Below are 26135 nucleotides of genomic sequence, written 5' to 3'. Positions count from 1 at the left end.
ATGGACCAGACTCCCATGATCCTCTGTGGATGAACCAAAGTTCCATAATGCTTTGCATCTATAATCCTTTACACCCAGGGAATCTTAGCGTGTTGTCAAATAACAGATTGTGTGTTATCTCTTGCTCTTATCCATTGACCTTTAGAAAGGGTATCCGGGAAACCAAGAAAGGGGATACTTGTTACTGCAGATGTTTTCTGTAATTTATGAGCTAATTACTTGTAGGCAGATATTAGCTTATCAGTTATGTAAATGGAGATGTCATGAAAGGAACTCTACAGGCTAACAGACCATAAGAATGGAATTTTCTTTTTCTTTTTTTTTCGTAAATAAGCATGATATATAAAGAAGTGAACTTCTGAAAGATAGTTGAAATTGTGCTGCAGAACTACTTTCCTGGATTGGTGATATATTTGCCTTTCTGTATCCTGCTGATTATGCTTTCACTAATAATATTTGATTAATCAGTGGATTAAGCCTGGTTATCTGACCTCTTATTAACAAAAGAATCTAATCTTTAACTAACAAAACCCAGTCCCCTAAAACTGTAGCTGAAATTTTGAACCCCAAATTGTGTCATTATGATGTATACGTACCTTTGTATGCAACCCCATGCTCTGGGCATATCTAAGTCTCTGAGTGCCAGATACTGGAACTGGACAACAGGGAGTGGGTCTCTTGATAATTGCCCTGTTCTCTTCATTCCTTTGGAAGCATCTGATATTGGCCACTGTTGGCAGACAGGATACTGGGCTAGATGAACCATTGGTCTGACCCAACATGGCCATTCTTTCTTATGTTCTTTATTTAGTAGCTTGGGGAACTCTCTGGCTCTGTGAGTTTTCAGGGATATTCCTTCTTTCATTTGTAATTTTCTCTGTTACTATCTGTCTTCCTTAAGCTATTTAATTTGCTTCTTGGAGGCAGAAGAGGAGTATTTGACTCCAAGTGCTGAATCTCCTAGTGAGAAAAGCCAGCGATTGGATGGGTGGGTGGGTGTCTAAGGGGAAGAGCGGAGGAATGCAGGACATGCAGAACCTTGACCATGGCTTGTCTGTTGTTAAACAAAGGAACCAGCAGCCGTGCACAAAGGGGTTCCAATGCAACATCTTGCTTAGGGAACAAAACAAGATTTTGCCTGAGTTGTGGCCTGAGTTGCAGTTTCCTGCAAAGACCTCAGAGTGGAAGCATTAGCTCCTCCATGGTAGCTGCATCATCCAGACCGATGCTGGGCTTCAGCTTTTATTTTCACCTGTTTAGTTTACTTGACTTTGGCACCACATAGACTCTCTCTCATGCTGGTTCTCTGGCTGTGTTCACACTGGGACTGCATCCACTGGAGTACAAATCCATTGCTTCCACTCTAGTAAAATCAGCGCTGTACCTGCTGGTCAGAGGGTGACACTGGCCCTTCAAGAGGGAGCAGGGCCTGTGTTCCTGGGCCTTATCAGTACCTTCCAATTTGGCCAGTGAACTGGGAAGGATGCCTGGGCTAGTCAGACGAATAGCTGCCAGAGTTAGCATGTTTGGGACCTGCAGGGAGGCTGAAGGCAGGACAGTAACAAGAGGGATTTGCTGGCTGGCGTCCCCGAGCTGGGGCCGAGGAGGGTTGTAGCTCAGGGAGCAGCAGAGGGAGTTGCTGGAAGTGGGAAAGCTGAGGCAAAGGCTGGAGAGCAGTGGAGGGGCTTACCCACTGAGCTCTCCAGGACCAGAGAGCTGGACCCAAGGGATAGGGCCAAGGGAGAGAGGGATGCTCCCAGCAGCGAGGCCGTGGTGGTTCCTGTGGGAAAAGCAGCATTACACCCCACTCAGGGTGCCTGCCCAGGGACAGAGGAGGCCCTTTGTAATAACTGGGCCTGCAAATTTACACTAATTGTCAGCTCAGTTATGGGAAAGGGTATAAAGGCTTATGAAGTTCCCAATATCCTATACAAGCCAATGTTGTCAGGGAGCAGGGCCTACAGCAGAGCCAGTCTCTGGGCAACCTCATGAGCACAGCCAGCCTGTAGGAGGCTGCCTGCTTGATGGGAAGAGTCAACACAGGCTCTTAACCCCAGCAGCAGCAGTACTTCAGTGGCTGCTCAAATCATTCACCCATGGCTGTGATAGCTCCTCTGCCTGCTTGTCCTAAGCCTTGTTCTAGCTTTGGATCCAGCTCTGCTCCTACCTTGCTTTACTCTAGGTCAGGGATAGGCAACCTATGGCACGTGTGCCGAAAGCAGCACACAAGCCAATTTTTAGTGGCACTCACACTGCCTGGGTCCTGGCCACCGGTCCGGGGGACTCTGCATTTTAATTTAATTTTAAATGAAGCTTCTTCAACATTTTTAAAACCTTATTTACTTTAAATACAACAATAGGTTAGTTGTATATTAAAGACATAGAAAAAGACCTTCTAAAAACATTAGAATGTATTACTGGCACACAAAACCTTAAATTAGAGTGAATAAATGAAGAGTTGGCACACCACTTCTGAAAGGTTGCCTGTCCCTGCTCTAGGTTATCTGTCCTGACTCTGGGCTCTGATTTCTGACTTCAGACTTTGGCCCTGGGCTCCTATTTCTGGCAAGCAACTACAGCTCTAATCACTGGGCCTGACTCCAGCTCGAACCACTACGTGTGTTAGTCATGAGACAATAGGAAAATATGCAAAAGGGAGGCAAACAAAATGAATTAGTCCAACCTAAAAGGCCAACTGATATAACTCGAGGGCTGTGTTAAAATTATGCCTGATGAACAAGAATGGGACACTGATGGACTAAATTTGGCATATCAGAAGTCAGGCCTAATTAATGGACAAAATAATGAAAGGATGGACAATTCCACCTATCAATCCCTTTGGGGACCTTAAAGAAAGAGACTTTGGGAGAAAAATTGACCATGGGAGTGAGTTTCATCATCATGGCTGCCACCCTCACCATCTCATCGGGGGAACTCAGGTCTTCTTCATCCTAATTCTGAGAAATGTCCTGACCAGGCCAGGCCAGAGAGAGGGACTCAGATGACATTTCTACCCCTACCAGGTTCAGCTAAATCCCTACCATCATTGGCATGTGACACTTTGTCCTCACCCCACCCTATGTGTCTTTTTCTATCCCTTTCTTATTTCCCCTCCCCACCCTCCTTCCTTTTTTCCTTTTCTCTGATACGAGTCTGACTTAGCCGGCCAAGACTATACATTTTGCAACACTGCTGGTGAGTCTATGACCAGAAAGGGGCAGCTAAAAGCAATACCCCAAACAGCCCTAATGCAGTGAGGGTGCAAGGAGTCAACAACAGAGACAGAAGTTGCATTTTCTGTTCTTTCCTCTCCCCTTTGTGTGCATTTGTCTTCTAGGAAACAGGATTGGACTTTAATGACAACGGCTTCAGTCCATCTTAACTAATTTCTTCTTTTCCTTAAAAAAGATGGTCATTATCTGTAATATGGTCCAAGAGACTGTTAAACAAGTGGGGTTTTCCTTCTACAAACTGTCGCCAGCTGAAGGGAAAGGATATCATGCCATCCCTGGACAGGGAACAAGGCAGGCTGTTAAAATGCAAGCCTTATTTAATACTCTACATTTCAAAAGCTTTAACAACTAGTTTTCTGTCTTTTCTGTATCTGTAATACAAGGTTAAAAGATTTTTAATGGTGCCTTTGCCATGGTGCTAAGCAGGCTGAGGTCTCCATATACCAAAACTTGGGCCTTGTGTAACATTGTTTAATGTTGGACAGTAAGTTGGTTATGCTAACAGCTTTGGCCCAGATATTCCAGCTAAATTAATGCAATAGGCCTCACAGAGTCTGGGCACTGTTAAGGGGCTGATGTGTGGGGCCTTTTAGGACAAGATGTCTTGAGTTTTAATGAGTGCTTGCACTGGGGTGAGAAATTGACTGTATGTTTAGAACTTTTGTTATGGACTGTTTTGCACAAGTTTTTAGAATCATAGATTATTAGGATTGGAAGGGACCTCAAGAGATCATCTAGTCCAACCCCCTGCTCAAAGCAGGACCAATCCCCAAGTCCCTAAATGGTCCCTCTCCCCAAGGATTGAACTTACAACCCTGGGTTTAGCAGGCCAATGCTCAAACCACTAAGCTATCCTTCCCCCCCAGCCTCAAGCCAGCCAGAGAGCCAGAAGTAAAGTTTTTGAAGCCTCTGAAGGAGGGAAACTGAGGTGGGTTCACTGGTTGCACCCTGACATGCTGAAGGAGGGAGCTCTAGGTAGGACTCACCCTATGACATTGCTACAGCTAGCCTGAAGGAAGATGTGAGGGACACTCTTGGGAATCCATCCAGTAATATACTCCCAGGGCATATTGCTGTGACTGTTGAAGTGAATGGCAAGTCCCCCCTGTCCCCCAGTGTTTTGACTGGCCTCTAGTGGTGGTTCTAATTATAGTATTCTTTGTTGCAGGAAATTCCTATTGAACTCTTCTAATCAGAAGCCCTTGATGAGTCTTGAGTTTGGCAAACAGAAAAATGCCTGAGGGGGTATTAGTGTACCCCGCCAGTAAGTGCTTCAGGTTCCCCTCTGCGCCTGATTCACAAAGGATGAGTCTTACAGTCCTAGCAAGGGAGCTTTAGTGTCAGCTGTAGCAATGCACGCGTCCAGGTCTCTAGGTCCTTATTTCAATCCCTGCTGTGTTGGTCAAGATGGAGGCTGTCATATTCGCACCAGACTTCAAGAACACTGTCACCAAAAAAGCAAACCCTCCCCTGTCTATGTGTACAACATAACACACTTGCAAAAAGACCCACTTTCCACAGCTCTAGTATTAGCTCAATTAAAATTTGGGCCCGGATACCACATTATCCCAATGAAAGCAGAGGCAGCTACAACTTGTGCAACTTGCATACTGCAGCAATGCTGGCGTAGCATTTTATAGCACTGTTGCAACCATTCTCTAACTCCACTCCACATCAAATATTAACATCATGAGCACTACGGGCATGACTCGTGCTGGAGTTGAGGGGGCCACGAACCTGTATGTCAATGTCCTCTTTGCTGACTAGCCAAGGTAACTGACCTTGCGAAGGTCACTGTCCTAGCTACAGAGTAGCACTGTGGAATGGAGTAGTAGGGAGGCCGTCCCATTGACCTGTGTTTCTGGCCCTGTGCCACCACGTTTTCTAGCTGGCCTCATATTTTGTATGATTGATCAAAAAAGTTTGGTTTAGGGGATTTCAGTTCTTCCCTCCCATCTCTCTCCTCCCCCCACAACCTTCTCCTCACCCTACCCCCTTTTTTAGTGGCAAAATTTGCATACCCAACTATTTTTGTCTGCAATTGCTTTTTCATCAAAAAACAGTCAAAAGAAGAATCTTCTTGAAAGTAGCACTTTAGCAGATAGAGCTGTGACCTGGGAGTCTTTCTTACCTGCAGAGACTGGAAGCACCTTGGGGCAGATGCTGTCTCCCACTGTGGGTTTGTACAGCACCTAACACAATGGGCACCCAATCTTGGCTGGGTCCTCTACTGTTAGGGAAGTAAGTGAATAGATGGTCAAGAAACCCATGTTGTTCCAGATTAACAGTGAAGCTAGATCCAAAGGCCAGATGACAAGCAGCGATGCCCCAACTTTTTGGAGTTATCCTTCTGCCCACATAGAATAATATTGATCCCTTCCTAGTAGGACAGAAGAAATTAGACAACGAACTCATGCTGAAAATCGTGACAAAACCAAATGTCTGAATCTCTGTAATCAACCGATTGCAAAGATCTCCTTTATTTGCTTCAACCCGAATAAGCTAATGAACTCAGTTAAAAGGATTAAAAACCTTTCAATTCCATTGTAAACATGCTAGTTAAACTAATTGAATTGTTTCATTAGTCTATGGAATTTAAAATGGTCTATAAAATGGGGCCTAATCAATCTGTTTTTCATTCTGACTGCCACATCCTTCTCTTGGGTATGATTTCCCACTGCAGCTCCTTAGTCTCCCTTTTCTGGTTGTGTTTGATTCTTCTTTCCTGTATGTGGTGTTTGACACTGTGGGCCAGACTCTGTCATAGAAATGTGGGGCTGGAAGGGCCAACCAGAAGTCAGCTAGTCCATGTCCCACGTGGAACCAGTTGTCAGTAACTGTTTCGCTCTGTGCTGCCAACTTGTGGCCAGAATCCAAAACCAGTAGACACATTTAGTTAGCTACACCACTCATTTTTCATAATCCAAGATTACACCCTTTTGGAAACTGCACCTTTATATTCCAAGGTGGAGAGGAGTGAAGGTTATCATAGAATATCAGGGTTAGAAGGGACCTCAGGAGGTCATCTAGTCCAAACCCCTGCTCAAAGCAGGATCAATCCCCAACTAAATCATCCCAACCAGGGCTTTGTCAAGCCTGACCTTAAAAACCTCTAAGGAAGGAGATTCCACAACCTCCCTAGGTAACCCATTCCAGTGCTTCACCACTCTCCAAGTGAAAAAGTTTTTCCTAATATCCAACCTAAACCTCCCCCACTGCAACTTGAGACCATTACTCCTTCTTCTGTCATCAGGTACCACTGAGAACAGTCTGGATCCATCCTCTTTGAACCTCATTCTTCTCTTCTGCAGACTAAACAATCCCAGTTCCCTCAGTCTCTCCTCATAAGTCATGTGTTCCAGCCCCCTAATCATTTTTGTTGCCCTCCTCTGGACTTTTTCCAATTTTTCCACAGTACTCCAGATGAGGCCTCACCAATGTCAAATAGAGGGGAATGATCACATCCCTCGATCTGCTGACAAAGCCCCTACTTATACAGTCCAAATGCCTTTAGCCTTCTTGGCAGTGAGGGCACACTGTTGACTCATATCCAGCTTCTCATCCACTGTAACCCTTAGGTCCTTTTGTGCAGAACTGCTGCCTAACCACTTGGTCCCTAGTCTGTAGCAGTGCACTTGTCCTTCGTAGAATCATAGAATATCAGGATTGGAAGGGACCTCAGGGGGTGATCTAGTCCATCCCCCTGCTCAAAGCAAGACCAATTCCCAACTAAATCATCCCAGCCAGAGCTATGTCAAGCCTAACCTTAAAACCTCTAAGGAAGAAGATTCCACCACCTCTTTAGGTAACCCATTCCAGTGCTTCACCACTCTCCGAGTGAAAAAGTTTTTCCTAATATCCAACCTAAACCTCCCCCACTGCAACTTGAGACCATTACTCCTCCTTCTGTCATCAGGTACCACTGAGAACAGTCTTGATCCATCCTCTTTGGAACCCCCTTTCAGGTAGTTGAAAGCAGCGATCAAATCCCCACTCATTCTTCTCTTCTGCAGACTAAACAATCCCAGTTCCCTCAGTCTCTCCTCATAAGACATGTGCTCCAGCCCCCTAGTCATTTTTGTTGACCTCCGCTGGATTCTTTCCAATTTTTCCACATCCTTCTTGTAGTGTGGGGCCCAAAACTGGACACAGTACTCCAGATGAGGCCTCATCAATGTCAAATAGAGAGGAATGATCACGTTCCTCGATCAGCTGGCAATGCCCCTATTTATACAGCCCAAAATGCCATTAGCCTTCTTGGCAACAAAGGCACACAGTTGACTCGTATCCAGCTTCTCGTCCACTGTAACCCCTAGGTCCTTTTCTGCAGAACTGTTTCCTAGCCATTCGGTCTCTAGTCTGTAACAGTGAATGGAATTCTTCCATCATAAGTGCAGGACTCTGCACTTGTCCTTGCTGAATCTCATCAGGTGTCTTTTGGCCCCATCCTCTAATTTGTCTAGGTCCCTCTGTATCCTATCCCTACCCTCCAGTATATCTACCACTCCTCCCAGTTAAGTGTCATCTGCGCTGAGAATGCAGTCCACGCCATCCTCCAGATCTTTAATAGCAAGAATACCGTAGGAGACCGTATCAAAAGCTTTGCTAAAGTCAAGGGATAACACATCCACTGCTTTCCCCTCAGCCACAGACCCAGTTATCTCCTCATAGAAGGCAATTAGGTTAGTCAGGCATGACTTGCCCTTGGTGAATACATGCTGACTGTTCCTGATCACCTTCCTCTCCTCTAAGTTCTTCAGAATTGTTTCCTTGAGGACCTGCTCCATGATTTTTCCAGGGACTGAGGTGAGGCTGACTGGTCTGTAATTTCCCGGATCTTCCTTCTTACCTTTTTTAAAGATGGGCACTACATTAGCCTTTTTCCAGCCATCCGAGATCTCCCCCATTCGCCATGAGTTTTCAAAGATAATGGCCAATGGCTCTGCAATCACATCCGCCAACTCTTTTTCACCCCCGGATGCAGCGCATCCGGCCCCATGGACTTGTGCTTGTCCAGTTTTTCTAAATAGTCCCGAACCACTTCTTCCTCCACAGAGGGCTGCTCACCTCCTCCCCATACTGTGCTGCCCAGTGCAGTAGTCTGGGAGCTGACCTTGCTTGTGAAGACAGAGGCAAAAAAAGCATTGACTACATTAGCTTTTTCCAAATCCTCTGTCATTAGGTTGCCTCCCTCATTCAGTAAGGGGCCCACATTTTCCTTGACTTTCTTCCTGTTGTTAACATACCTGAAGAAACCCTTCTTGTTACTTTTAACATCTCTTGCTAGCTGCAACTTCACGTGTGATTTGGCCTTCCTGATTTCACTCCTGCATGCCTGAGCAATAATTTTATACTCCCCCCTGCTCATTTGTCCAATCTTCCATTTCTTGTAAGCTTCTTTTTCCCGTTTAAGATCAGCAAGGATTTCACTGTTAAGCCAAGCTAGTCGCCTGCCATATTTACTATTTTTCTACACATCGGGATGGTTTTTTCCTGCAAGCTCAATAAAGATTCTTTAAAATACAGCCAGCTCTCCTGGACTTCATTCCCCCTCATATTATTTTCCCAGGGGATCCTGCCCATCAGTTCCTTGAGGGTGTCAAAGTCTGCTTTTATGAACTCCAGGGTCTGTATTCTGCTGCTCTCCTTTCTTCCTTGTGTCAGGATCCTGACCTCAACCATCTCATGGTCACTGCCTCCCAGGTTCCCATCCACTTTTGCTTCCCCTACTAACTCTTCTCAGTTTGTGAGCAGCAGGTCAAGAAGAGCTCTGCCCCTAGTTGGTTCCTCCAGCACTTGGACCAGGAAATTGTCCCCTACACTTTCCAAAAACTTCCTGGATTGTCTGTGCATTGCTGTATTGCTCTCCCAGCAGATATCAGGGTGATTAAAGTCTCCCATGAGAACCAAGGCCTGTGATCTAGTAACTTCTGCTAGTTGCCAGAAGAAAGCCTCATCCACCTCATCCCCCTGGTCTGGTGGTGTATAGCAGACTCCCATCACGACATCACCCTTGTTGCTCACACTTCTAAACTTAATCCAGAGACTCTCAGGTTTTTCTGCAGTTTCATACCAGATCTCTGAGCAGTCATACTGCTCTCTTACATACAATGCAACTCCCCCACTTTTTCTGCCCTGCCTGTCCTTCCTGAATAATTTATATCTCTCCATGACAGTACTCCAGTCATGTGAGTTATCCCATCAAGTCTGTTATTCCAATCACATCAAAGTTCCTTGACTGTGCCAGGACTTCCAGTTCTCCCTGCTTGTTTCCCATGCTTCTTGCATTTGCATATAGGCACTTAAGATAACTCGCTGATTGTCCCGCTTTCTCAGTCTGAGACAGGAGTCCTCCCATCTTGCACTCTTCTGCTCGTGCTTCCTCCCGGTATCCCATTTTCCCACTTATTTCAGGGCTTTGGTCTCTTTCCCCTGGTGAACCTAATTTAAAGCCCTTCTCACTAGGTTAGCCAGCCGGCTTGCAAAGATGCTCTTCCCTCTCTTTGTTAGGTGGAGCCCGTCTCTGCCTAGTACTCCTCCTTCTTGGAACACCATCCCATGGTCGAAGAATCCAAAACCTTCTCTCCAACACTACCTGCATAGCCATTCGTTGACTTCCACAATTTGACGATCCCTTCCCAGGCCTTTTCTCTGCACAGGGAGGATCAAAGAGAACATCACTTGCGCCTCAAACTCCTTTATCCTTCTTCCCAGAGCCACGTAGTCTGCAGTGATCTGCTCAAGGTCATTCTTGGCAGTATCATTGGTGCCCACGTGGAGAAGCAGGAAGTGGTAGCGATCTGAGGGCTTGATGAGTCTCAGCAGTCTCTCCATCACATCGTGAATCCTAGCTCCTGGCAAGCAGCAGACCTCTCAGTTTTCTCGGTCAGGGCGGCAGATAGATGACTCAGTCCTCCTGAGGAGGGAGCCCCCAACCACCACCACCCTCCTCCTTCTCTTGGAAGCGGTGGTCTTGGAACCACCATCCCTAGGACAGTGCATCTCATGCCTTCCAATAGGTGGAGTCTCCTGCTCCCTTCTCTCTGACGTACCATCTGGTCCACTCTCCACATTAGTACCTGTGGAAAGAACATGAAAACAGTTGCTCATCTGTATCTCCATTGCTGGTACATGGACGTTCCTTTTTCTTCTGGCTGCCAAATTTCTTCACATGCTGCCAAATTTCTTCACTGTCCCTCTCTCCCATCTGCACAGTCTGCTCTGATTCTTCAGGATGTTGTGCCCATAGAAGCATATCCTGACGTCTGTCCAGGAAATCTTTATTTTCTCTTATGCAGCACAAGGTTGATACTTGTTGCTCCATACCTCGAACCTTCTCTTCCAGTATGGAGACCAGCTTGCACTTTATGCAGACAAGGTCACTTCTGTCCTGTGGAAGAAAGACAAACATGGCACAGCCTGTGCAGGTTACAACAGCTGAATGCTCACCTTCCATATTTTCTTCCTTCTAAGAGCTTCCTCAGCTGTTGCAGCAATTCACAGAAGCCGGTGATATGAAATCCTCAGTGGCCCAGGCGAACTCCCAGGCAAACTCCCTCTGTTAGCTTCCACTGTTCGCAGCTCAGCTGGTTCACTGCTGGCTGCCTTTTTAGAACAGTCAGGCCCACTGAAGGCCCACCTGGAACAAAGCACTCCCAATTCACACTTTTCAAACAAACAATCAAGCACACAGTCAAACTGCCAAACTGTTCCCTGCAACTAGGGTGACCAGATGTCCCGATTTTTGGGTCTTTTTATTATATAGGCTCCTATTACCCCCTACCCCCTGTCCCAATTTTTCACATTTGCTGTCTGGTCACCCTACCTGTAACAGACGCTCTGCTACTCATCAACACAGCTCCCCTAATGCAGCACTTAGCGTAACTTCTCTCTGACAGAGCCCAGGGAAACTCCCTCTGTTAGCCTCCTCTGGTCACCGCTCAGCTGGTTCACTGCTGACTGCCATTTAAGAACAGTTAGGCCCGCTCAAGACCCCTCTGAACAAAGCACTCCCAGTTTAAAACTTTTCACACAAACAATCAAACAATCAAGCACACAGTCAAACTGCCAAACTGTTCCCTGCAACAGACACTCAGATACTCACCAACACAGCTCCCCTAATGCAGCACTTAGCATACCTCCTCTTGGACAGATCCCAGGGAAACTTCCTCGGTTAGCCTCCGCTGTTTGCCGCTCAGCTGGTTCGCTGCTGACTGCCTTTTTAGAACAGTCAGGTCTTCGCTACACTGGCGCTTTACAGCGCTGAAACTTTCTCGCTCAGGGGTGTGAAAAAACACACCCCTGAGTGCAGCAAGTTACAGCGCTGCAAAGTGCCAGTGTAAACAGTGCCCCAGCACTAGGAGCGCGGCTCCCAGCACTGCAAGCTAATCCCCATGAGGAGGTGGAGTACGTGCAGCGCTGGGAGAGCTCTCTCCCAGCACTGGCGCTGCGACCACACTCACACTTCAAAGCGCTGCCACGGCAGCGCTCCAGCAGCAGTGCTTTGGAGTTTCGAGTATAGCCAAGCCCTCAGGTCCACTCAAGGCCCACCTGGAACAAAGCACTCCCAATACACACTTTTCAAACAAACAATCAAGCACACAGTCAAACTGCCCCCTGCAACAGACACTCAGATACTCACCAACACAGCTCCCCTAATGCAGCACTTAGCATACCTCCTCTCAGACAGATCCCAGGCAAACTCCCTTTGTTAGCCTCCGCTGTTCGCCAATCAGCTGGTTCACTGCTGACTGCCTTTTTAGAACAGTTAGGCCCACTCAAGGCCCACCTGGAACAAAGCAGTCCCAATTCACACTTTTCAAACAAACAATCAAACAATCAAGCTCACAGTCAAACTGCCAAACTGTCCCTTGCAACAGATTGTTGAACCTCATCAGATTTCTTTTGGACCAATCCTCTAATTTGTTTAGGTCCCTCTGTATCCTATTCCTACCCTCCGGGGGCATCTGAAGAAGTGGGTATTCACCCACGAAAGCTCATGCTCCAAAACGTCTGTTAGTCTATAAGGTGCCACAGGATTCTTTGCTGCTTCTACCCTCCAGTGTATCTACCACTCCTCCCAGTTTAGTGTCATCTGCAAACTTGCTGAGGGTGCAGCCCACGCCACCCTCCAGGTCATTAATGAAGATATTGAGCAAAACCAGCCCCAGGACCAACCCTTGAGGCACTACATTTGATACCAGCCATCAACTAGACATGGAGCCATTGATCACCACCTGTTGAGCCCGACGATCTAGCCAGCTTTCTATTCACCTTATAGTCCATTCTTCCAGCCCATACTTCTTTAAGTTGCCAGCAAGAATACTGTGGGAATACTGTTATGTAGCAGCACTTCAAACTGTGGGGTTAAACAACATTCCCATCCCTGCCACTGCCTAGCTATGTGACCCTGGGCAAATCACTTTGCTTCTCTGCTACTCAGTTTCTCCCCACACCCTTTGTCCAGTCTAAGACTGTAAGCTATTTGGGATAGGGACTGCCTAACTGTGGCCACGTCTTCACTATGCACCACTGATGGTGGCGTGTAAAGTACGTGTAGCTATGCACCGTGATGAAAAGCAGGTTGTATCCATGTTATAGTATGTAGCTACAAGTGTCTGGCAGAAGAAGGCAGCAGGGAAAGGCTCCATCTCTGCTGCCGGAGGCTTTTCCTGCTGTGGGGTATGCATGTATGTACATTATGCACCACTGAAAGACACACACAGTGTAGATATACCCGCTATATATGTACAATGTCTAGCACAACTGAATCCCAAACTCTTCTGAAGCTCCAGGTATTGCTGTAATACAAATATATAATAGGCTATCTGGGCAACATGCATCCATATGCTTTACTCTGCCCTCTTTTCCATAGCTGTCATGACTGGGACATGGGCAGGCTGACCCAGTAGGGGGCAGGTAGCACAGTGGATGCAGCCCTGAGCAGGAGAAACCCAATTGCACAGACAATTTCCTGCTCCTCTGCTTGGTTTCAATAGGAGAAGGGAACAATCCGGACTCCTGGAGTTCCACCAATGAGAGCCCAGGAGTAGAGTCTTCTGTCAGGGTTGAGCTTCTCATTCTGGCAACTGTTACCAGGTCTCTAGGAGCCAAAAAGTTCTGATTGCCTACCTCAGAGCCCTGTGGACTAGGGTTTGGGACCCGTGGTCCCTGATCACACCAAATGATTTTTCTCCCCTTGTCCATTGCACTCTCTGTCCCACCAGGCACTGCGCTGGTTCTCGGCTCTCCTGGATGAAGTCGCATTGATCTTCCTAACTGGCCCCTGTGTACGATTGTCCTTCAGCTCTCATGCACTCCCATCCTTCAGATCCTCAGCAGCCACTCTCTGCTCCAAAGTTCTCCTTTACAGATGTGATTATGCAAATAATTTCCAACAAATAGCCACATCAAAAAAATGGCAAACTGGTCCAGACTACTTGTGAACAGCGAATGAGGCTGAATGTGCCAGTTACATCATGTGGTGGATGCTCTGTGTTTGTATCCATATGAACAGATGAAGGGCCAGTCAGTAGCCCTCAAAAATATGCGAGGTCAGTCCTAGTTTTTGAATAACCAATACAACTTCTTGTCCACCGCTACTAACCAGCTGCACACAACAAGTTACTTGCCATGGATTATTCATGCAGCTCCAGCATTGTGCAATCTCTGACACACAGATCTACTGCAGGGAGACGTGTATCCCACGGATCTAGGGCTAGGCAATGACTTATGGGTTTGTTTAGGTCTAGCACTCACTGGCGAGGGGACTCTGTGCCTAGCTTGTGGCTGGTCAGAAGGAAGTGCCTGCACATTCGGAGTCAAAGGAAGGCATTGGAAAATCTGGATGAGCCAGACATCCTGAAGAGTGTACAAATAGGGTTTCACTAGATACCTCAGCTTTCTTTAGCACAGGCTGACAGGTGAATATACACCCGTTTCGCTGCTGGTGGGGTTTGTGCTGTGTGCAAACAAGGACTAGAACCATCACTGATGTCCCAACAATCCCTCTCTAGGGCTGAAATGAGGAGTAGCACACTCCTAACAACACTTTGTATTGACAACATGGCAAGAACTAACCGAGGTATTGAGACTCCACCATTCTGGGAAGAACCAGTAGCTGACAGGACAGTGGGGACCAGACAGACAGCATATAAGAAGCCTTCTATAAAATAGCCCTCGGGTGAATGGGTGGTTTAGGTTCCCCAGATGCTGAGTCCCATCCCGCTTCCTCTCAGAACATGACTAGATCACCCCACTTCCATGTATTCCTTTCTCTCCCTCCTGTTACTACAACTCTGGGGATGTGATCTAAGACTATTTCCAGCCTGTTTGCAGGGTCTGTAGCTTCTAGGAACCACTCTGCGTGGGCTGGAAAGTGGAGTCAGAGCCAAGTGGGATGTGGAAGGAGGGCATTTAGGGAATCATTGTCATGCTATATCCAGATGGGAATCAGGGTTGGTCACCACTGCCCAATGACCCCAGGTGCTGTCTGGAATAGCATCACCTAGACAATTTATTTCTGAAGCAGAGAGCTCAAATCTCCAAGCTCCTCCTCCCTTTCCATTCCAGGTATGCTAAATTCCAAAAATCACCACCAATACTATACAGACATGTCCTTACACAGCCCTGCCAGTGAGACCTGCCTCCTGTGATATGGTGTGTAAAAGTGGCTTTTTCTTTAAGGGAAGCTCCTCCCACATTTCAGTTGTGTTTCTGAAAATAATAGGTTCCAGGAAAGGCATTTGCTTTCCCCTGTGCCTGCCTGAAACCCACTCACAGTCATCAGGGACTCGGCTGGAGAAGAGAAGGAGCAAAGGTAATGGCGAAAGCGGGACATCACTTTGGGGAGGCTAAAAAGAGAGAAGTGGCTAAAGTGATTGTAAAACTGAAATGCAGAGTGGACAGCTGATAACTGTGAGTTTAACATTCCTGCAGATCTTGGGCAATCAATCACCTCCATTTCATTCCATTACCTGTTTCACATCACTGGGTGTTAATAGGAATCAGAACAAGCTACCACTATATTTATAGAGAGAGTGAGCGTGTGTGCAATATTTCTGTCCATAAAGGTGGCCTAGTCTTCTCTAATAAAGTTCTAGGCCATTCTGCTGAAATGCTGTGCTTTCTGCTCACTGACAGCTCTAGGCACTGAAGAGGTGTGCTTCTTCTCTGCTGCAGGAGACCATGGTACAGAGAGTGGCAATCATTGGAGCTGGCGTGAGCGGATTGGCCTCCATTAAGTGTTGTCTGGACGAGGGATTGGAGCCCACCTGCTTCGAGAGAAGCGATGACATAGGAGGGCTCTGGAAATTCACAGTAAGTGGGAAGCTCATTGGCGGATGACAAAACATTCTTTATTTCAGAATATGGCTGGTCTTGTCACATCCCAGCTGTCACTCCATTCTGCATACACCCTGTCTTGTATCTTGCTTTCCCTGATGCCTATAGTCTGGTTTGCTCTTCAGGAGAAGCATCTGTTAATTGTTTAGAACAGATCACTAACTTTTGAGCACCATGTCTTTCTATGGCACTTGCACAGGGTGGTGAAATCTATGCTAATGGTCACTTTACTAACCACAGTCACAGCCACAGATTGATTTGGAGAAAAGCTGAGCACCTCCAACTTCAGGTTAAGTAGAGGGCAGCTGTGGGTGCTCTGAAAATCAGCCGGTCAGTCCCTGTAAAAGTTCCTTTGTGTTAAGGACCCTGTGGAGGCTTTATTGAGATTTCACTGCTTAAGTAGGGCTGGCCGGGGGGGGGGGGGGGGCAAGTGGGACAATTTGCCCCAGGTCCCGGGCTCCGCAGGGGCCGCCACGAGAATATAGTATTCTATAGTATTGCAGGAAGTGGAGGGAGGGTCAGATAGGGGGCAGGGCCAGGCTGTTTGGGAGGCACAGCCTTCCCTACCCTAAAGCTCATTCACCAGTTTGAGGCTTGCAGAAGGGCCAAGCTGTTAACTTTTCCATTAGGGCTACCATCACTTTCACTTCTCAAATGCCAAATTATAGTCTGTATTTAATTTCAGTGTCATAGGGAGATTTGTGTCAGGGAAGGGTAGCTTCATTTAAAATTAGCCACTGGGGGAGAGATCACATGAGAAGAGCAATATCCTACAGCACCTACCTCCTTCCCGCCCCTACCAAAGGAGACCCGCCCCCCTCCCCTGCATTCCCTGAGGCTTCAGAGGGGTTAATTCAGTGGTTCTCAAACTTTTGTCCTGATGACCCCTTTCACATAGCAAACCTCTGAGTGCAATTCCCGCCCCCCCTTATAAATTGAAAACACTTTTTTATATATTTAACACTATTATAAATGCTGGAGGCAAAACAGGGTTTGAGGTGGAGGCTGACAGCTCGCGACCCCCAGTAATAACATTGTGACCCCTTGAGGGTCCCGACCCCCAGTTTGAAAACTCCTGGGTTAATTTAATTTTAGCACCCTGTGTCCATTCACATGCATGTGCTATGTTGAGCGTTTCAGTTTTCACAACATAAGCTCATCCCAGATTCTGGAACAAGCTCAAATGCTCAGTTCGTGGAGTATGTACATAAACTATATTAAAGACAAACCCACAGTAACCATCTCTAGTTTGTGAAGGACCCCATGGAGCCAGTCTCTAGGAAACAGATAAATGCATGGAGGTTAAGTCCATTAATGGCTATTAGCCAGGATGGGTAACGAATGGTGTCCCTAGCCTCTGTTTGTCAGAGGGTGGAGATGGATGGCAGGGGAGAGATCCTTGATCGTAACCTGTTAGGTTCTCTCCCTCTGGGGCACTTGGCATTGGCCATTGTCTGGGCTGGATGGATACTGGGGTGGATGGACCTTTGGTTTGATCCAGTATGGCCGTTCTTATGTTCAAACCTACATGAACTCAAAGTTATGGAGACAGATATAAGTCAAGGAAGCCAGTAGAGTATGAGAAACCTGGAAAAATCTTGGACTGGATGGGCTCAGGTGTTTGGTCACAAGCTGAGGTGGTTCAAAAGTTTTGGATATTTTTAAGCAGAATTTTTTATTGTTTCTTTAAACAATCAAACACAGCAAGCAGCCAATATTTGGCCACACACTTCTGAAACCCCAAAACATATTCAGGTTTTGGCAGACTAATTTCAGCTTTTCAATTAAAAAAACCACAACACATTTTGAAGGAAAGCAGACATTGTCTGTGATTTTTTTTCTGCTTTTTCAAAACCCCTAGTTTTCAATCCAAAAAAAGTTTTGACAGAAAATATTTGTCCAACTCTTTTAATGAGCTTTAGTGCCTTTTTGCACTAGCTGATTCTGAGAACCAGTGATACCTTGTAAAGAATTTTTCTCGAAACTGGGTTTATGCCAAGATGCAGAAGGTTTATTTTCCCAGGGCTGCCCGTGGGGGGGAGCAAGCGGGGCAATTTGCCCGGGCCCCTCGGGGTCCCCATGAGAATATAGTATAGCAATTTTTTTTTATGGAAGGGGCCCCCAAAATTGCTTTGCTCCAGGCCCCCTGAATCCTCTGGGCGGCCCTGGTTTGTTCAGCCTCTCGGCCCTTCTTGAAGGTCTACAAAGCATGTGGCATATCCCGGGTGCTGCCCTAAACAGCAGCTATATGCTGATTTGCACCCACTCTGAGATAGGGTGACCAGATGTCCCGATTGGACAGTCCCGATTTTTGGGTCTTTTTCTTATATAGGCACCTATTACCCCCCACCCCCGTCCCAATTTTTCACATTTGTTGTCTGGTCACCCTACTCGGAGAGCTAAGATGACAAAACCACACATGCGTCTTGACTGTGATTCAGCGCAGGATTTCAACTCAGGCTTTCAGAGGGACAAGGCTAGTGCCTTAATCAACCTCCCTTTAATACGAATATGAGAGTTCGGAATGTAGAAAATGCAGAAAATTAAGAACATAAGAATGGCCATACAGGGTCAGACCGATGGTCCATCTAGGTCAGTATCCTGTCTTCCAACAGTGGCCAATGCCAGGTGCCCCAGAGGGAATGAACAGAACAGGCAATCATCAAGTGATCCATCCCCTGTGCCCATTCCCTGCTTCTGGCAAACAGAGGCTAGAAACACCATCCCTGTCCATCCTAACTAATAGCCATTGATGGAACTATCCTCCATGTACTTATCTAGTTCGTTTTTGTCCCTGTTATGTATGGCTATTTGGCTTTGTATGCTCATGAAATGCAAAGGTCTAATGCGACCCTATTGAAATTAGTGCTAAAAATCCCATTGATTCCAGTGGGTGCAGGCTGTGGCTGGAGTTGGTTAGAATAGTGCAGGGGGAACTAGCTGGGAGCAATAGTATGTAATTTAGAAAAAAAGAGTTGGACTGAACATCCTGACAGAGGAGGTTTAAAACTTGACCAAGGCATTGAGAAATAAAACAGGTGGGAAGAATCTTGCATTGGCAAGATGGGCATAAAACAGAGAGCCCCACTGGAGCCTTTATAAAAAATTAGTGTCACATTAGCTGTCCGCCAGCCATATGGTGCAGAGGCTGATCAAAGTGATAAGCTACACACGACAGTTAGTAGTTCTGCAATTTCATATATGAATGAAGACTGATGCAAATAATTCATTTAGCTTCTCCATTATGGCCTAAATCCCTCCTCCCAGCACCATCATCTCATCCACACATCGAGCCCCTGCAGTTCTGCCTGCTTTACTGGCCCTAATTGTGGAACTAGAACCATTTCAGAGAATGCTACTATGGAGATCCTGGACTTCAATCCTAAATTTGGCCGCCAGGCTCTCTCTCCTACCTTTCCCTATGTCATTGGTTCTTTCATGCACCATGACCATCAGCTCCTCCCCAGCACTGCACATAAGTCTGTATAGATGTCTCGAGATCCCCAAGCTTTGCACCTGGCAGACAATTCACTGTGCAGTTCTCCTGGCCATCACTTGTTCAAACTTGTTGACAGTGATATTGTGTTTAAACAACAGGGTTGTGGTTTCTCTACCTGTTGCTTAAGAATAGCCAGGCTGTCACGCAAAGAGTCATTAATCTGTTAGCATCTGAGACAAAGCAGAGGAACTTTAGGGGGATCCTGTATTTCTTCAATCAGTTAAAGTGAGTGTGGTGAATAAAGGCAGGGCCCATCCCAGATGTTTATAAAGCTCCTTATCTCAACAGGTAAAGATACTCCTGTATTTGCAAGGAAAATCCAGCTAAGAAGCATGCAGTTGACAAAGGTTCAACTCCCTTTTTTGCGCCTCATTGCCTGTTAATAGGGAACTATGTGTTTTGTTCTGTTTTCATTACATAACCCTTCTTACTTCACATTCCCATTTGCAGAGCACAAGTCCAAATGCACCCGTATCAGGTAACTTTAAACACTAAGCATGAATTGGCAACGACCTACTTTAACCCTTAGGTCACTGGCAACTTCCCGACTACTGATCAAATTAATGCTTAGCAGAGAAGTATCAGTGGGGCTCTCTGTTTTATGCCCATCTTGCCAATGCAAGATTCTTCCCAGCCTTTTTATTTCTCAATGCCTTGGTCAAGTTTTAAACCTCCTAGGAGATTAGTGCTTGCCCTGTAATAGGCTGCAGTCTGATATTCAGCCGTTCACTGTCTCTAGATACGCCTATACAGCAAACAATAAAACAAACCCATGGCAGAGATTCTCGTTGCTTAGGCTACAGCACTAAAAATAGCCACGTAGACTTTCTGGCTTGGGCTGGAGCTCTGTCTCTGAAACCCACCCCATGTTGAACAGGAGAGACAATATTGGAACTCAAGCTGTGTGGAAGCCTGTTTGTTTTTCAGTAACATGTAGCTGTTTTCTTTAATAAATGCCTCCCAGTGAAGACAGTCAGCGATTCCATATATCATGCCATGCACCACTTCCCCTCTGAGACTAATACACAACAAAATAAATCTGTCGGGATGTTCAGTCCAACTCTTTTTTTTCTAAATTACATACTATTGCTCCCAGCTAGTTCTCCCTGCACCATCCTAACCAACTCCGGCCACAGCCTGCACCCACTGGAATCAATGGGATTTTTAGCACTAATTTCAATAGGGTCGCATTAGACCTTTGCATTTCACGAGCAGACAAAGCCAAATAGCCACACATAACAGGGTCAAAAACAAACTAGATATGTACATGGAGGATAGCCATCAATGGCTATTAGTTAGGATGGACAGGGATGGTGTCTCTAGCCTCTGTTTGCCAGAAGCAGGGAATGGGCACAGGGGATGGATCACTTGACGATTACCTGTTCTGTTCATTCCCTCTGGGGCACCTGGCATTGGCCATTGTTGGAAGACAGGATACTGGGCTAGATGGACCTTCGGTCTGACCCTGTATGGCCATTCTTATGTTCTTAATTTTCTGCATTTTCTACATTCCGAACTCTCATATTCGTATTAAAGGGAGGTAGATTAAGGCACTAGCCTTGTCCCTCTGAAAGCCTGAGTTGAAATCCTGCGTTGAATCACAGTCAAGATGCATGTGTGGTTTGTCATCCTAGCTCTCCGAGTAGGGTGACCAGACAACAAATGTGAAAAATTGGGACAGGGGGTGGGGAGTAATAGGTGCCTATATAAGAAAAAGACCCAAAAATCGGGACTGTCCCTATAAGATCGGGACATCTGGTCACCCTATCTCAGAGTGGGTGCAAATCAGCATATAGCTGCTGTTTAGGGCAGCATCCGGGATATGCCACATGCTTTGTAGACCTTCAAGAAGGGCCGAGAGGCAGGACAAAGACAAACAGGAGGAAGTTAGAGGAAGGGGAATGCTATATCGGGATCTTTATCCACTTCAATTAGGTTCACTGTTGGCAGCACAGTAAAAGTGGATATTTAAATAGGGACAGGTGAGGCCTTGTAGATGATCTCAGAGAGGTTGAACCAGGCCTAGGTGGCTGCGAAGAAGGAGGGGATTGTGCAAAAATCTGACGAACAAGCAGACAAAGAGGGGGGTGTTGGTGGAGCAGAGGGGATGGGGAACCAAATTCCTTGCCCTGCTTTGAGCATTGGTTTTATGTTAGCAGCTCTCTGCAGCAAAGAAACCACAGACCTCCTGAAGACTTGAACTATGGTCTCGACCAATAAATGGAGGAGGAGTTGATTATAATAGTCTGCATCTGTTTACAGTCTTTCATCTGAGGATCTCAAAGTGATCTTAGGCTGTGGCTACACTTACAGCTCTATAGCGCTGGGAGTTACAGCTGTCTTCGTACAGCTGTGTAGGGAAAGCGCTGCAGTGTGGCCACACTGACAGCTACCAGCGCTGCAGTGTGGCCACATTTGCAGTATTTGCAGCGCTGTTCAGAATGGTGCATTGTGGGCAGCTATCCCAGCGTTCAAGTGGCTTCAACGTGCTTTTCAAAAGAGGAAGGTGGGGTGGAGTTTGACAGGGAGCGTGGGGGAGACAGAGAGAGTGGATTTTTGGAGCTGACGTTGTCAGCTCCCTGCCTTGCAAGTTCTAAGGACTGGAAGATACACAGCACCTACCTTCAATCATTTTAAAAGTTTCGACCCCTTCCCCCACCCCTCTCTTATTCACTAAATGCAAATTATGCACTCCTAAATAGCCTTCAGACCACATAAGCAGCTGCTCAACACGGACTCCCCCCTCCCGCTCCACCGTGTGACTTCTCTCCTCAAGCAAACAGCTGTGAACATTCCAAAGCAATTCCCCTGCCTGACTCCGCTCGCTCGCTGGAGCAAACAGCAGCTGTGTTTGTTTTTTAGATAAGCAGCTCCTGGGTGCCCGGAGTTCAGCCATTCTTCCAGTTTGTTGTGAACATGCATTCTTGGATACCTCCTAATAACCTGGAGGCCAATTACAGTGCTTTTGGTGGCCACACTTGACGAGCAGCGCTGCATCACCAGCACTGCAATCGTTACACCCCAAGCAGACCAAGTGTACAGGTAGCGCTGCAGCCAGGGAGTTGCAGCGCTGGCTGTGCCTTGCAAGTGTGGACACAGAGTAAGTTGCAGCGCTGTAAACCCACCACCAGCACTGCAACTCTCCAGTGTAGCCATGGCCTTAGCTAGCGTAGTATTATTATCCCCCTTTTATAGATGGGAAAACTGAGTCACAGCAGCCTTGTCTCTCTCAGCAGTGAAGTAACTTTCCCAAAATTTCACAGCTGGCCCGTGGCACAGCTGGGAATGTAACTCAAGTCCTGGTTCCTGGTCACCTTCCCCAGACAACACTCCCTCCAACTTTGTTTTAAAGAGTATTGATTTGAAGTTATGCATATGTTCTTTCTTCCCTGCCTGTGATAGAATCTGAGAGACTTTGTGAAAGGAGCATAGGATTGGAGAAGGCAACAGCACTTCTGTACATCTATTATATTAAAGCTTGGAGTCCTCTTTCTTGACTGGATTTATTTTTATACCAAACATTTCTCTCCGTCCTTAGTGGGATTTGACTGGTGAATTCTGTACTCTGTAATTACGTGGTAAAAACATGGGCCCTGATTCAGCAAAGCACTAAAAAACACAGTTAAATTTAATCCCGTTGAAGATGGGACTTAAGCATCTGCTTAATTTGAAGTACATACTCAAATCCATCCCTATTCAGCAAAATGTGCTTAAGTGCCTTGTAGAATTGGGACTTAGGGGTCTGATCCTGCTTCCATTGAAGTCAATGGGAATTTTGACCTTCTAGCATATTTCTCTGTAATTGTGGGATAGCCGACATTTTGACTAGCACACTGGAGTTCAAACCAGGCAGGTACCTCAGGAGCTAAAAGGATGAGTTTCCCCACCTGGAGCTGAAGAATCACAGCAGACTCACCCAGATAGAGGAGAAGATGGCATGCACATGGAACATGGGTTACAATGGCACGTCTCCAAATAACCCAGTGTTGCTAACCCCAGGTGTTCAAAAATCATAAATCAGGCCTGAAAAGATCACGAGATTGGCATAAAAATCATGATTTTTTAAAAATGGTAAATCTGGAGTTCTTCTTACTTGCCTCCAAGGGACACTCAGGTCACATTTTCAAGCTTTTCTGTGCAACCATGGGCTACAGCTTACTCTGTTAAAAAATGAAAGATTAGATTCTCATGTCATCACTTGCTTCCAGGAGCAAGGGCTTTAAAATAAACATAAAATGTTGCAAGTTGGTAACACTGGTAGAACACTGTAACTCATCAGCTCATGCTTCTCATCTTATGTGTGCAGGAACGCTGGATGAAGCATCCCAGATAAGCTGAGAATTGTGTCTCTGTGGCTAATTCTTTAGTGAGTGAATCTCCACCATGTTATAGCAAGTCTTGCAGCCATCTTCTGTGCGGATGTTTTTGCTGTTTTGTTCATTATTATTATTCTCTGTAGGAATGTGCCGAGGAAGGCAGAGCTAGCATTTACCGCTCTGTGTTCACCAACTCCTGCAAAGAAATGATGTGTTTCCCTGACTTCCCTTTCCCTGACGATTTTCCAAATTACATGCACAATTCAAAGCTCCAAGAGTACATCAGGATGTATGCGAAGCACTTTGCTCTTTTAAGATATATAAAGTTCAAGGTAAGACTTAGAGCTGCTAAGGCCAGTGCATGGAGGGCCGGAGTCATGGCTTTACCTACTTCCTGTCTCCATTAGAAGAGTGGCTCCTAGTGGTGGAGTAACTCACTCCCAGCCCCTTATTCCTCTGAGGGCAGAGGCTGGAGTCCTACCCCTACTGACCTCCTTAGATGGGCACCATCAGGACTTAACTGACTAATTCAGAGTAACCACAAATATAATCAGTCTGTCTGCTGGTAATTCACATGGGCAAATGGGTCATACTGTGCTTCTCAAAACATCCCCTCTGAGTCTGGCTTCTATGTACATGATGTTTTGGTGGTGGAATAATTGAATGTTAGACAGGGGACGCACAGGGATTAAATACGAGTTAAGCCTTCCTCCTGTTTATAAAATAAATGTTTCGGTCATCCAATCAAAACAATTCCATGTGGCTTAGACGACATCACACAGCAAGAACAGTGAATTAGGTATAGCAAAGAACTAGTCCTGAGCAATCCATTCACGGGCTGAAATTTACCAGAAGCATTAATTGACTGAGTTTTAATAATGAACAAACCTGTGAAAATCAGTCTGCTATTGGGTAAACACATACCAAAAGGCTACATTTGCCCAGCTCTGATTCCAAAAGGTAACCCAGCTCAAAGTGATTATTATTATTTATCTTTATTGCAATAGCACATAGGACCTCAGGGATGGACCAGGACCCCATTGGGCTAGGAGCTGTACAAACACAGAACAGAAAGACAGTCCTTGCCCCAAAAAGCCTACCTTCTAAGAATGGTATATCACTGAAAACACATCTCTGTAACTGACTTCCATCTTTGTAAGGTGTCGCTTTGGCAAAGCAGTAAGAGAATGCCAGGCAAGAGAATCAAAATAATTTGGCATGTTGTTATTGAGCTCAAGGTCAGTTCATTAGCTCTTACACATGTATTCCAGAGTGAAATCCTGGCCCTATTAAAGTCAATGGCAAAACTCCTGTGGACTTTAGTGGAGGCAAGATTTCACCCAGCTCTGTGCTGTGAATCCAGTAAGGCCGATGACACTTACAAATCTATCTGCCTGGAGAATTATCTGTCAATAAATACAAACTGATGTGTTTGTTTCTTTTAAGACTATGGTCAGCAGTATAAAAAAACGCCCCGATTTCCCAGTCACCGGACAGTGGGATGTTATTACAAAACGGAACGGGAAGGAGGAGTCAGCTGTATTTGATGCGGTTATGGTTTGTTCGGGGCATCATGTGTATCCAAATTTCCCAGTTGATTGCTTCCCTGGTGAGTTGTGTGTGTTCAGTGCATATATTATAGCAAGGACTAGTCAAAACATTTTCATCAGCACATTGGGAAGCTTTTTTAATTGAAAAAAACTAAACTTTTGGAAACAAATTCAGTTTTCAAAAACTTCACCAAAACATGAAAATTTGTACTAATAATGATTTTTTGAAAACAAAATCATTTCAGTTTCCTCTCTTTCATAGGAAATTCAAAACAAAATTGCAGAAAATTGTGTAAAATAATTTTACAATTTCACACAAAAAATATGTTGTATGCCTTATAGTTGTAGCTGTGTCCGTCCCAAGATAATAGCGAGAGAAGGTGGGGGAGGTCATATCTTTTATTGGACCAATTCCTGTTGTGATAGAGACACTTTCGAGCCTTGCAGACCTGCATAAGAACTTCTTGTGGCTCGTAAACTTGTCTCCCTCACCCACAGAAGTTAATCCAATACAAGATATCACCTCGCCCACCTAGTCACCCACAAAAACTAAGCATTTTTCAATTTGTTCTAATGATAGCTTTAAAAACTTGCCAGGCTTTCTTAGTAACTGTTTAGTTCAGAACTGTAAGCAGTATTCAAAACTAAGACCATATAATTGTCAAATACAATGTTAGCAATTACGATATGTAAACCCTAGCTTTTTGTTTAGAGAAACATTATGCAATGGTATAGTCATCAAATTTTATTATTTGGCAGGGCATTATGAAAGCACAGGATTAATCTCTTTAGAACAACTTGGAGAGGTTGTTTCTAGGGATTTTGTTCTGTCCTTCATTCATGTTAACAATTCAAATCCTCTTATATGATCAAGGCCTATTGTCAAATGCAATGTTTTTTTATGCAAGCAAGTGTTCTCTTGTCTTGAGGTTGGAAGTCTCACCAGAAAATGTCAGCAAAATGTGCAGGGCCAGGTTCTGCTCTCAGTGACCTCTAAGTGCTTCTGCTATCTGCAATTTCATTGGAGCAACTGGGTTCTTGACATGGCAATCAACTAAGATGCTGTGGGAGAACCTTTATGTCTGGTGAGGATGAGGATACTTTGCATTTACATAGTGCTTTCTGTCCAAGCGTCTCAACATTCTTTACCAATGTAAGTGAATTCAGCCTCACCGTACTTGATTTTACAGTTGGG

The 26135-nt window shown here is 45.7% G+C and overlaps 1 protein-coding gene across 8 annotated transcripts in view; it reads left to right on the top strand.

Annotated features, from left to right (window-relative positions):
* The window catches only part of LOC127055818 (dimethylaniline monooxygenase [N-oxide-forming] 3-like), a 161295-nt gene that overhangs the window by 125419 nt on the left and 9741 nt on the right, over nucleotides 1-26135 (top strand). For 4 of the 8 annotated variants that reach the window (XM_050963260.1, XM_050963259.1, XM_050963255.1 and 1 more), the window contains 3 exons: nucleotides 15414-15551; nucleotides 23534-23722; nucleotides 24837-24999. In XM_050963260.1, coding sequence (XP_050819217.1) covers nucleotides 15420-15551; nucleotides 23534-23722; nucleotides 24837-24999 — 484 coding nt within the window. In that variant the 5' untranslated portion in view covers nucleotides 15414-15419. Of the gene's footprint in view, nucleotides 1-14965; nucleotides 15052-15374; nucleotides 15552-23533; nucleotides 23723-24836; nucleotides 25000-26135 lie in introns of those variants that run through there. The other 4 variants (XM_050963258.1, XM_050963253.1, XM_050963256.1 and 1 more) reach the window with 3 other exon arrangements.

The sequence above is a fragment of the Gopherus flavomarginatus genome, chromosome 7, assembly GCF_025201925.1.
Source record: "Gopherus flavomarginatus isolate rGopFla2 chromosome 7, rGopFla2.mat.asm, whole genome shotgun sequence".
Lineage (NCBI taxonomy): Eukaryota > Metazoa > Chordata > Testudines > Testudinidae > Gopherus > Gopherus flavomarginatus.
This window is presented reverse-complemented; position numbering and strand designations above follow the sequence as displayed.